The sequence below is a fragment of the Plectropomus leopardus genome, chromosome 5 (assembly GCF_026936395.1).
Source record: "Plectropomus leopardus strain MGB_pleo_1.0 chromosome 5, ASM2693639v1, whole genome shotgun sequence".
NCBI lineage: Eukaryota > Metazoa > Chordata > Actinopteri > Perciformes > Serranidae > Plectropomus > Plectropomus leopardus.
Window position 1 is genome coordinate 29,475,835 of NC_142180.1, and position 12,964 is coordinate 29,488,798.

At 40.7% G+C, this 12,964-nt stretch overlaps 1 protein-coding gene across 3 annotated transcripts in view; it reads left to right on the forward strand.

Annotated features, from left to right (window-relative positions):
• Window positions 1-12,964, forward strand: part of ncanb (neurocan b) — a 245,880-nt gene that overhangs the window by 193,959 nt on the left and 38,957 nt on the right. For all 3 annotated transcript variants that reach the window (XM_042483584.2, XM_088077889.1, XM_088077890.1), the window contains one exon: window positions 5,051-5,164. In XM_042483584.2, the coding sequence (XP_042339518.2) occupies window positions 5,051-5,164 (114 nt within the window). The remainder of the gene's footprint in view (window positions 1-5,050; window positions 5,165-12,964) is intronic.

A 12,964-nucleotide genomic window follows, 5' to 3' on the forward strand; every position in this document is an offset into this window, starting at 1 on the left:
GATAAAATTTCTATTACCTGTGTACTCAACCGCAGCTACGTCCAGCCCGAGATCGACTCCATCACCCTCCTGACACACTTCTGTTTCTGACTTTGCCACCTCTGAAGGGTCTTTTTCTACTTTACAACAGCGAGATTTACGCTTTCAATTTATGCCCCGGCCATGGCGTTTGTGAATACTAGGGCCGAATAAAAAGTAAACAGCTCTTTCTCTGTTTTATAAATGAGACCTCAACTGCAATCAGCAATTTCACGGCTATGAATCCTTGTGGGTTTAGCCAAGAAGAGTCCAGCAGAGAGAAAGAGAGTCCACTCAGAGGGTAATAAAGGCTTGGGAAGAAGAATCGATATTTCAGCCAAGGCTTGGCATGCATTAAAACATGGTATATTATTTTAGTGGTCGAGTTACTCAGCCATAAAAAGGACGGCATGGTTATACACCTGTGAAAGAAGACATGCCCGATTCCATAACTTTCTGCCAGAAGAAGGAAGTGATTTTTCGAAAGGACAAACTCTGTCAACTCGAAAAGATAGTAAACTTTTTCTATAAAGTCTATAATCCCTTTTAATAATGAGGAAGTGGAGAACATCCTGTGCTCAAATAATGAGGCAGGATCTGGACTAATAGTGGCTGATTTTCCAGACAATTTAAGGGGTCTTTATTTCCAGATTTAAAAAAAAAATCACATATCAGAGTATTAGTGAATACCGAGAGATATATGGATTAATTAAAAGCCCACTTCCTACACAAAAGACAACATAAACACACCACTCAACAGAATGAAGCTTTTTGGTAATATCACAAATCACAAATTCCTCCTATTCCTCCTACTGATTTCAATACAACTGAGGAAAAAGTGTGCATGTAAATGCAGCTGTTGTTACAGATGTGTCTTTTTATTGTTCTCCTACCAATAATATTAAAGAGTTTAATAAATCAGATACTGATATATTTACCAATTGTCAATATAGTCATCGACCATCTGTAAACTTGACCAGTTGAAGGTCAGTGTATGCCAGCGGTCTACGGTACCACTATGTTGGTTCCTTTGACACCAGCCTATTGTAGCACCTCTAATAGCTGATGTTTAGAGATGTGCTTTATTGACCCCAGTGCTCCTAAAAATCCAGCGGGTTCCTTCACTCCTTACCCGAGTGCCACAGTGCTTAATGAGGCCAGATGCTGGCTCATATTAGGGCCCATAGCTGTTTTTTTTTCCAAACAGATGTACTGGCAACCTGCTCATCTGTTGGTTCACAGTGTAGAGGGATATTCTCAGTGTCTATCACTCATCATACATCCTTTTTTAATTACACAGAGTTCATCAGAGATCCATTCAGTGATCTGTATTCATGTAGTCATATTAAATATGGATTTTTTTGGGTCTTATTATGCTGTTTTGTCCAGCTGTACTTGAAATTTGCATCCAAATACTTCTTTATTCTGTATTGTCTGTTCATGTGTTTGACTCCTGCAGGCAGTTTAATTGCCTCTGACAAGTTTCTATGACTTAATGCCTGGTTGGACTAAAATACTTCAGTTTGTCCTTTAACTTCAACACCACACCATTTACCATCATTGACTGAGCGTGGCCTTTCTTCACTGCAAAGCGCCTCAGAGACCTGGGCCTCTTGTTTGATGGCGGTTAACCGTAACAATTGGCCAACAATCCTGCAGAGTAATGTTTTCGCTCGGTGGTGATTGCTGGGTCACAATAGTAAATTGAAACTTTAATGTTCTCAAATAACAATATGTTACACTGTTTCAAAGGCTTGTGATGTACAGGACACCTCATTCAATTCATTATTATTCATCATCCCTACCTTTCTTAGCCAGTGACCCCCGGATTTATCCGTAATCTTACAGTCAACTATTTACTCTTAATTATTGTACTGGTGTCAATCATGCGTCCCTGAACCATTATCATTTAACAAACTTTAACTCTGGGTCACTCATGAATTTGGTGTTACACTTTTTTAGAGCTGAGGGACACACAAGAAATAGATAAATAAATAAACACTGAAAATTGAAGCATCGGGAGCTGAGATATCCTGATTTTTAGTATGAATCCTGTTTGATCCTACAATTACCATAATGCAATTCAATACCATCTTTTATTTGACCCTCCCTGCCATCGAAAGTGGGGTTTGTACTTGCATTGCATCTATGCCACGTCTATTTTCGCAAACGGAAAATCATATCTCTCCATGAAAACGAAGCTCTTATTTACTTTTATTTCATAACAAACAATACCTTGAGGAGACATAAAGCTTGCACAAAATACCATTTGAAGTCTTGTGTGAGATTCATCTCGGCTTTCATGTGAGTAGAGGACGTTCACTAGCAGCTAGGCTAATTTACACAATGGGAAATATCATAGGCTAACGTTAACATGCTGAATTTTGTAATGTTACGTTTATTAAAAGTTGCTTTTGTTCCAGATTTTATATTACTAGAGGAAAAAGGCAGCTGCTAGGTTAATTAATGCAATGTCAAATGTCAATTAAAATGAATAGAATTTTAAGTCCTGTGTAAGATTTAAATCCATTAAGGAAAAGTCCATGAAAAGTCTGCGAGCCACTCGGGCTAATTTATGTATGTAAAATGTTATGTTGTGTGCTAATAATGTTAGCCTGTTGGACATATATGCAGGAAACACATGTCTAGCACAAGACAATTGTTTTGTCTGTTGATGTTTGTTTTATGTGTGCTAGCTGAACTACTACTTCACAAAAACTCTACAGCGGTTATGGAGACATCACCGCCAACTAGTGTTTTGAGGGTGTAATGGCAGACGCACCATCGAACGTATAAATGCTCAGAGCCAATGTGCAACTATGAATCCTCCTAAATGCCCATACCTCCAATTTAAATTTAGACTTCTGTAAAAAAAAAAAAATCAAACTGTCAAGCTCAAGCTAAGATAACCCTAATGACATCACTATGATTTTATTTTTTTTTGTACTTTATTTTCTATCTAAAGCCACTAAAGACATGCAACTGTTTTCACAGGCTGAGTGGTACTCCTTGTGTGTAAAATTAGCTATAAAGTGATGTAAAGATATAAATTGATTTGCAATGCTGCGCCTAAAAATTTGGATTGGTCCCCCTTTTGATGTACAATCATCTGAGCCACACTCTAAATTCTCATCCTTTAGTGGTGTGTGTGTGTGTGTGTGTGTGTGTGTGTGTGTGTGTGTGTATCCCTGCTGTGTTGTTCTATTCAGTTTTTATATTTTATTTTTCCACCCCATCATGAGTCACGCAGACAGAGAAGTTATACATGGATATGTGACGACACGCTAAACCAACAGAAATGTCATCTCATCCTGACTCCTCTGGCGGGGTCTCTACCTCCTGCATCAAATTCAGCCTTTAATATCAGCCAGCCCAAAGCGGGGCACCAGCTATGAAGCTGTCATGCTGTTTTATCCAAACAGACTCTTCCGCCCCAAATGCTGTCTGCCTGCAAAGCTGCTGTAATCCAACCCCGAAACTTGCCAACTTCCCAGAGTCGCGGCTTCACATCACCTCGCCCCTTGCTTTCACTACATCTCCTTTATTCTCTGTGTTTTTGAGCATCTTTCTCTACCCACATTTTTCTACGTTCTTCGGACTTCCTCCTGCCTCCCCCTCTTCTCCATTCACTTCTTCTCCCCTCCACTCCCATGACCTCTTGCCAAGGCCCAAGGGATTCGCTCAGTTGTTGTGATGGCAGAGGATTGTGGGATACCAGCTGCAGTTTTAATGATTTTTGCCCCCAGGCCCTGACCAGCCAGAGAAATACAGTTACCATTTTTCAACAGAATGAAAACTCTCACCCCTGCGACGCCTCTGCGAAATATGTGTGTGCATATGTGTGAATTTGCATGTGAGTGTTCACAAACAGCCAAACTTGATTTTCAAAATTCATCCAAGAGACTTAGTGGTTTCATTGTTTTTGGTCACTTTTGCACATATTAAAATGGATTTGCATGCAGTTTTTGTGGCTATTAGCAAGGCAACTTGTAAATCAGTGAGTACATTAACATGCACAAAATAGTCCAGTTTTTGCCCTTATTCCAAAAAAAACAGTATTCCTTCTAAGATCTAAACATGGTTAACGAAGATGAATACTTCACTAACACTCGCGGGTGGTAGTGCACTTGTCGGACTCCCTCTTTCCCTTCCTTCACCTTCTTGAAAAGGTTGGTGCTGCGATATTTGCGCATATCCAAAAACCTGTTGATATCCAAGTCTTTCATAATCTTTCAAAGTAGATGTGTTTCTTCTTCCAACTGGAAAAAATGTGTATTTTTCTTTGCTTGACGATTTGCTTTAAGTACCATGTATCCATGACAACACACAGAGCCGACCATAAGCAGATAAGAGGCCCTGTGTCTCCAACTGCAGTAAAAACCCCCGTTGAGACGAATTGGCTGTATAGATGCCCAAAAAATGCTCCTAAAATCTGAATAATACCAACAAATCCCACTTGTCTTAATTGGAAAATGCTAAATTTGTGAAATGGCCTAATTCAGAATTATTTAAATGGAGTGTGCAGTTTATATGACCCACATCAAATTTCAGAATATTGTCATATTCAGGATAAATGGGGAATACTGGTAAACATGTTAATGTAGCCAGTGTGGGCAGTATTGTTGTTGAAGATGGGGGCTCATCTGACTGAATGTCTTTCTGTCTCTTATCTCCACATCTCTCTCTCTCTCTCTTTCTCTACCTTCCTCCCTGCTCCGTACTCTGCCTCACTATTGCAGAACTGCAGCACGTCCTGCAAACACATTGCAATTAGCATCATGCGCTTCAGTGCATCCCAAACCGCTTGCTGATGAAGTTCAATCAATTCGCTTTAATTATAACTTTCACAGAAACACCTCTAATCTCTCCAAAAGTTTGATCTCTCAGGGGTTTGTTCGGTGAAAAGCTGTGGAAGGTAGTTTAAAAAGTAGCCGTTTCCAAAGTGCTTTGAGCGTGTGTGTGAGCGTGTGTATGTTTGCACCAAGCCTGACTCACCCCCTTTTTGTCTCTCTCCCCCTTTCTCTCTTTCTAGACATTGACGACTGCCAGTCTAATCCATGCCAGAACGGAGGAACCTGCATCGATGAGATCAACTCCTTTGTGTGTCTTTGTCTGCCCAGCTACGGGGGAGCTACTTGTGAGAAAGGTAACAATGTGGATGAAAACTCTGCTTTCCTCATTTCTCTCAACAATGGCATGTGTTTTGTGGAAGTGTGGAGAAAGAGGGAGAAGAAAATGGGGAGACATAGATTGACTGAGGATGGAGGAAATGATTGAACGTAGAAGGAGCAGATGGCAAAAATGGATAAAGGGGGAAGACGAGGCAGAGAGGGATGAGACAAAGAAGGTAGAGAAGCAAGATGATGTGACAGTGGAGGGAGCAGGATGGAGATAAAGAGGGGGAAGGGAGATGAGCATGAGGAGGTGGCACAGGAGATGATGTTAGGATGTGGAGACAGAGGTGCAGAGAAAACAACGTGGTTGAGGAAGATGGAGTTAATGAGGGTGTATAAATGGAGTCAGGAGGCAGTGGAAGTGGGAGGAAGAGGATGCGAGTGTAGACAAAGAGGTGGAGGATGACGGAGAGGAAAGCCCTTTGGAATAATGTATCAGGTTTATACAGGACACCTGCGTCCAGCTGGTTTCTTCTCTCATTATGGGAATTCCCCTGTGAGAAGGAGGCCGCAAAGGAGGCTGCTCACAAACTGTATCTTACGAGAAAACATGGCCGACATGTCAGTGGAAAACAATGCAGAGTTAAACAAGCTGCTGCTGTATACATTAGGGTGTGTGAGTTTTTTTGCAGATTTTAATGAAATTTTCCTATTTTTTTAACATTGTTTTAGTGATTTTTGAAGAAACATAAACATATGTGTATTAGTATAACAAAATGAGGTATACACACACACATATATAGATAGATAAATGTGTAACCCTGCTAAATACTTTGCATTACACTTGTACATAACCGTACTTTTTCTGTTTCACATTAATAAACCATAAAATGAGACGTCCTTAGAAAACAAGAAAGGAAAAGGTAAAGAAAATGAGAAAGACGGTGTTGTGACCTAAAACAAAGCGGACTTAACCTAACTGAAATGTCTCAACTAGAATTTAAGCACTACAGTGCCCTGGTCCTAGACGATCCCCTAATGCTTATCGATATTTTGGGTTCCAAAATATCCAAAATTTCACTGGGAAATTCACTGGGAAAACATGACAACATGTACAAACTTCAGAGAACATTTTCAAAGAAAAGAAAGAAAGAAAAATTAGATTTTGGCATGAAATTGTATGTAATACATGTGTACATTAGTTACAACCATATTTGTGTTCTTCACAAATTCAGAGGAGTTTTGTGGATTTTTTTTTTTTTGCCCCAAGTAAACAAGGCTTTTTGATACTGACAGTTGAGAAAACACTTCTAGAAATACACATTGCAGTAATGAGATAAGCTGCCTCTTATGTGCCAGATTAACTGATGAAATGGCTAAACTGTGAAATTGTTGCTTACCTTAAGGGTGTTTTTAAAAATCAGATTTTCACCATAATTATTTATTTTTCCTGATGTGATTTTCAGCTTTTTTTAGTTTTTCATTATTAAAAATGAACAATGAATTCCCAGATAGAAAAAACACAAATATATAATAAGTTCACACGAATAAGGTGGTAATTCAACAAATGTATGAGTTTAGATTTTCCTTTTTAACCATCAATGCTCTACATCTCTTAAAACATAAGATTTAAAATAGCACAATTAAAAATTTAGCCCTAAAAATGAAGAAAGACAGCTGGAGAGATGAAGAGAGTGTGAGATTTAAGAAGACATTTTAAGAGGATGAGTGAGACAACGAGGGAGAGGAGGAGGGAAATTTAGGAATCTGCTCTGAATTACATAAAAGTGAGTTTGACTCCACTGGTCCAGCGTGACCTTTGACCTCAGCTCTCAGAAGAGTTGTGACTTTGAGTGTCTGTCTTTTTTTTATTTTTTTTTATATGTGTCTGGCTCCCGGAGTCACGCCCTGCTTTTTACAGATCTGTTGTGGGACTTTGAGGGCAGAGCAATCGATGGAGAGAGGAGAGAGTAAAGAGAGAAGCAGCAGACTAAAGCAGAATATTGTAAAACTAAAATAGGTTTGGCAAGCTCTTCCAGATATTTTGACTTTGCTTTGTGTGCACAGGTTTGTTGGCTGAGCATCAGTAGTTTGGATCAAACCAGCATTCACCAACACATATCACTTATACTGTGACACCTCTGCTGGAGGTGACTCGTGAAAACGCTTATCCTTTCATCACCTTTGTTTACATCCTTATGCATCTAATGCTAAACTCTCTAACTCAGCCTGGACGTCACAATTTATTTATTTTGTCCTAGGATAGCAAAGGCATGACCCACCCTATCCTCCCTCTGATTGGCTGATACATGTTGTGTTTGTTTGTTGGATTGGTTAGGTTACGGCAAAAGGAGATTGATCGGTTAGGGTAAGAATGTTGGGATAAACCAATCAGAGGCAGAGTAAGGACCAGGACACATACAGCAACTTTTGACCTCTGAAATCAGAAGTTTGGAGCCTCTTCCAGGTGTGCTCTTTAAAATGTGTATTAGGCTCAAAAGAAATATATGTGGTGTCTGTGATTGGTTGTTCCCATGACATGCAGTGCACATTGCTGCATTGCAAAAGTTTAACTTTGCTTATCCAACCTGTTCCCATATCGAACAGCAACTTTTCAGGCAGTCTGATACACTGATGGTCTGCTATACAGCACTTGTTGTGGCAGGATGGTACATTGCTGGACAGCATCAGTTTGAAACGCTGTATGATGCAGTAATATAAGCAGCTGGAAAAGTCTCCATAGGATGGATGTGTCCAGCAAACCCCACAGTTTAAATATAAATATGAGATGTTACTGAGGTTGTACGTTTATTTTGAAAAAGACTGTGCACATCTATCAGGTTAAAACTGTACATTTCCTGTGAAAACGGAAGTGTATTTTGAAAAGACACAATGCATTTAACAAACAGAAATGTACACGCCTTCACTGAACGTCAACAAACAACGCAGGAGGAAACCTAGTGCGTTACATGTAGATCTGAACAGCACTGACCAAGCAGCGATATTTGTTGAGTTGGGAAGACAATGTGTTGGTTTATTTCAGGGGGCAGCTATCGCTCTGGAAAACAGGCACTTGGGAACGCTTGCTCATTGCCATGGCGTCACTCTTGCCTTTGAGCGCACCTTCTGCATGTCTATATTGTAAACAATAGATTTGAGGGCCACAAAAAGTAGGAGTACGGGCCCTCAGGCAGAGTAGGGCAGGTGACGTCTTCACCGTCCTAGGGTAAAAGAGTCGCTCGGGGTCTGGCCCACTTTAAATGTTGGTAGATAAATACGAGGAGTCACAAGAGGATTCTGAAAAAGTCCACGAACTTTACTGAAGTGCAATACTAAATCATTTGAGTGCCAGTTTAATCTTACAGTATTTCAGATACTCGTTAACTCTTAGCAACTCTTTTTGATCTTTCACCACAGCAAATGTAACTCTGGTATCGGCTTTCTGTAATTTCCCTGCGGTCATGGTTGCCTCTTTAATATTCATGCCTTCCTGTGGTGCAGATCATACATAAACACAAAAATAAAAAAAGCCAGAGACACTGTGCAGTATATGAATTCGAATGCGGTGCTGTTTTCAGCCGTATTTCAGGCAGTTTAAATCGTACCTTAAATGTAAAGCTTTTTTAAATCAAGGCAGATGATTGAAGTGTAGAAGTAGAAACATTTCATCAATCAAAATCTCAGGTTTTGATATTACCAGCCTTTTGTATTACATGTATACCCTATCAGGTGTTTTTCTTTCCAAACACACACACACACACACACGTACAGAGTGCACCTCTCATTTGACATGCACTGAAGCCGTGCGTACATTTCCTCTCCTGCTGCGCCGCTGCCTTAACGCCTGATTGGGAGCAGCAGGTCTGATTGTGTAAATCTAAAGTCTCTGTTTTCCTGTCACTTTTATCTCTTGCTGCCCGGCGCTCGCAGAAATATAAGATTCAGCTGTGAAAAGTACAATTCGCAACAGGCGTCGCTCTGCCATTTCGCTATGATCTCAGTTTGATATCCAGAGGGGGGGTCAGAACCGTGACACGAACGCTGGAAATGAACTCATTCGTTCCGCCGAGGCTTCCATCCATTTAAATGTCATCCAATTGGTCCCTGTCTCACTAAAGTGGCCGGGTTTGCTCCGTCTCATTTGCTGTGTGTTCTTGGATGTGCGTGTGTGCATGTCCAGGTGTATGCGTTATGAGCCACAGATGCTGGGCGGATCTGGTCCGCTGTTGGCTCCCTCTGGCCTGTTACCATGGTGATCCCCTCTGAGAGTCAATAATTGTGAGTTGACGGGGCTGAAGTCCTCCAGCAGATGCACTGAGAGAGCGAGAGGAGGAAATGGCTTTTCATTCTGCAATTTTTGCAATTTTTCAGGTTTTGTTTGTTGTTGTTGGTGTGGAAGATGATTTACAGCAGTTTTTGTCTGTAATTGAAACTCAAGAGCTTTAGAAACTGGTGATATTCTTTTGTCATTAATAAAGTTTTCAGCATTTATATGCCTTCGTGACAGCCATGACTGGAGTCATTACGTTTTTGGGTTGTCGTGATGTGTTAGGAAATACTGGAAAAATCCATTTAGACTCAAGAATGGACTCATAAGAACTTGGTGGTCAAAGGTCAAGGTCAATGTGACCTCATTAGTATCATCCTCTTGAAGTGATATCAACGTGATAACGTGGTAACACCTTCAAGGATTTATTTCAAATTTGGTACAAATGTCCACTTGAACTCAAAAATGGACTGATAATATTTTGGTGTACAAAGGTCAAAGGTCAAGTGCACTGTGACCTCATGTGTCTCATTCTCTTGAATATTGATATCCCAAGAACACCTTCGTGGATTTTTTTGGTACAAATGTACAATTTGGTACAATGTCCACTTGGACTCAAAAATGAAATTATATGATTTTGGTACAAGGATCAAAGGTCAGATCACTAATGTTTCACGCAAATGTCTGAAAAAATAATATGATAAATCCACATTGCCACGTTTTCAAAGGCATGGTTAAAAACTGTACTTGCAATGTAACTGGTTCATGGTGGTATACAACTCTAGTTCATATTTTACTATAATCCTTTATGTGAGAAACAAACCAATCCTTCCTCCTTCAGTTAGTTTCTCAGCAGTTCTTTATCAAAAATAAATGGATATTTGTTGAAAAGAAAAGACAGCTGTGATTAAAGTAACAGAGACGTCAGTCAGTTGTTTCCCTCTCCTCTCATCCCTGCACTGAGACTGATTGTTGAGCCCGTCCTGCCGTTTTTTTGGCTCGCAGCCTAATCAGTGGAGGCAGAAACCAAATCTTTCTCAGCCTGACTGAAGTGAAAAGTGACGGAGGAAGCATTAGCTGGTTTCTTCTCATCAGCTCCATTCCCCCAGTCTGTCTTTTTTATCCATCGTTCACTTCCCAATTCGTTTCCCTCCGTCTTTCTAGGGAGAAAAACGACATAATGTGCATGTGTAAGAGTGTGGATTTGTTACTTTGCTATTCCACTACTGTAGACACCTCTGTTTCATGTTGTCTTCCTTTTTTTCTCTCTTTTCTCTTCGTACCTTTCTGCTGTCACTCCCTGCACTCCTTGCATCTTTTTGTGCCTCTCATCTCCGGTGCACCGCAGGACGTTTTGTCACTCCCTGAGAGTGTGTTTGTGTGTGTATCTCTTTGTGGCACTATGTGAGTGCATCTGTGTGTGTTTGTGCGATGCTTTAACATTTCTTGAAGCTGTGAAGTTTGAGCTCTTTCAGCTAACAGACCTTCACACAGCCAGACATTCGCATATGTTTTCTTGTGAGGACCCTCATTGACATAATGCATGCTTCAACCATAGCCATCACAACTACAAGCCTAATCCCAGCCCTAAACCTGAGTCTTAACCCTCAAAGAGCTGTTTGAAGACACGAGGACCTGCCAAAATGTCCCCACTTCCCCAAATATTCCTCACTTCTCACAGTTTACAACTTACATTTGTCCTCACAGAAATAGAAGTACATAAGCACACACAAACATCCCCATTTGCTCTGTTTCTTTTCTACTTTGGTGGCACACTAATACATTATTTGCCACACATGCAAACAAGCAAAACTCCATCTACCTTTTACCCTGCAATTATCAAACGATTTTTTTCCCTCCATGTTTATTCAGCAGCAGCTCAGACGCCAGTCAAACACTTCCGAAACTGAACCTAAAGCGTTGTGCAAGAACTCGTAGTTACAAAACAACCCGCTAAATAAAACAATAATCCTCCCCCTCTGTTTCCTAACAGAACTAATAATCTACAAATTGGAAAGAGGAAGCTTGCGTTAAAGGGGTTGTGGAGCTAATTAATCCCAAGGCTGCTGCTTCGTGTGAGGAATGTGTTCGCTCTCACCCTAAACTCACAGCACGTCATCCATCTTCTCCACCCTGATCCCATACATCAACATTAATATTTATTCATTTTCATTTGACCTTTGGGGAAAAAAGGGCTACATTCCCCAGTTTCCCCCTGTTACAGGCAAGTGTGACTGGCGACTGGTTGAATTTACAGAAGCAAACACACACACAGGCGAGCATGCTGATGAGTTTGGCCGAGAAGCGTGTTGCTGAAGTGCAGTGGGACCATTATCCACCACAGCTGTCCATTGAAACCAATATAAATCCTGTATAAGTCCCAGTGTTCCAGGCAGGATGGCTTACTCATTCTACTGTGAGGAGATACTGTTGGCACACACACACACACATACACACGCACGCTCAGACGCACAGTAGTCATTTGACAGGAAAACAAAAACTAGACAGCCTTACAGGAAACCTAAAGAAAAGTAGAGCACAACTTCCCCCCAAAGAGGACGGCGGGTGAATCTGGGGCAGACAGATAGGAAGACTTTTGAGTACGTAGACGCCAACAGCAACACCAGTGCTGCAGATTGGAAGCAGGCAGCAGACAATACGGTGTAGTCTACACACTGAGACTAATGAGGAGGAGAGCAGGCTGAGCTGACGAACAGCGGTGCTTCAGAAAGCTCCAGATGCAGTCACTCCGTCACTGTGCACTTTCTGTCTGACCTCCTATTCTACCTTGTCTCTAACGTATGTTCTTACAGTGAAGATAATTTACTAGTAATTTTGAATCTCGGAAGTGCTTCCACATTGAAAAATTCATGGTTTGGGTCCAACTGTTCAGTACTTGTGCATGACACATCTGTCATTTAGGGCATGTCTGACTTTGCAGGAGATTGGAGATTGGCGTGCCCTAATCAACTTCACTTTTTTATGAACCATTACCACAAAATTTAAGCCTTACCTGAGTGTTTTACGTGCCTAACCCTAACTATATCTCAATCATAGCTCATTTTTCATAACCATAATTCTTCCCTCATTTTAAAGGGGAAGTTTACTGAGATAACTACTTCATATATGAAAAAAATGTTTCATAAAGCTCTTTTTAACAATAGAGGCACAAGTCTGAAAACTTACCGGACTTTCGTAGCTTCTCATCTCTTGAGCAAGGAATTATAAGGAATTATTGTATTGTGGGTAATGTAGGCAGCGGGTTTTGTCAAGGAGAAGGGATGCAAGGACTGAAAAAGTTTATATCTCTGGTTCTGCTGCATCGATTTTTATACCTCTATTGAACTGAGGGCAATGCTAAATCTTTTTTTAACCATTTAGTTATTTTCATATGCAGAAAACAAAAAGCACTGTTGTTGTTTTATTTGCAGAGTTGTCCAGTGCTGGCATTCTTGTCTGGTGAAGGGGCTGGGTTTTAGTGTGGGTTGGCTGATGGACAATGCCTTTGTGGCTGTCAGTCATCAACAACTGAGCCTGACGATGTGTTTATCTGCGGATGGCAGTG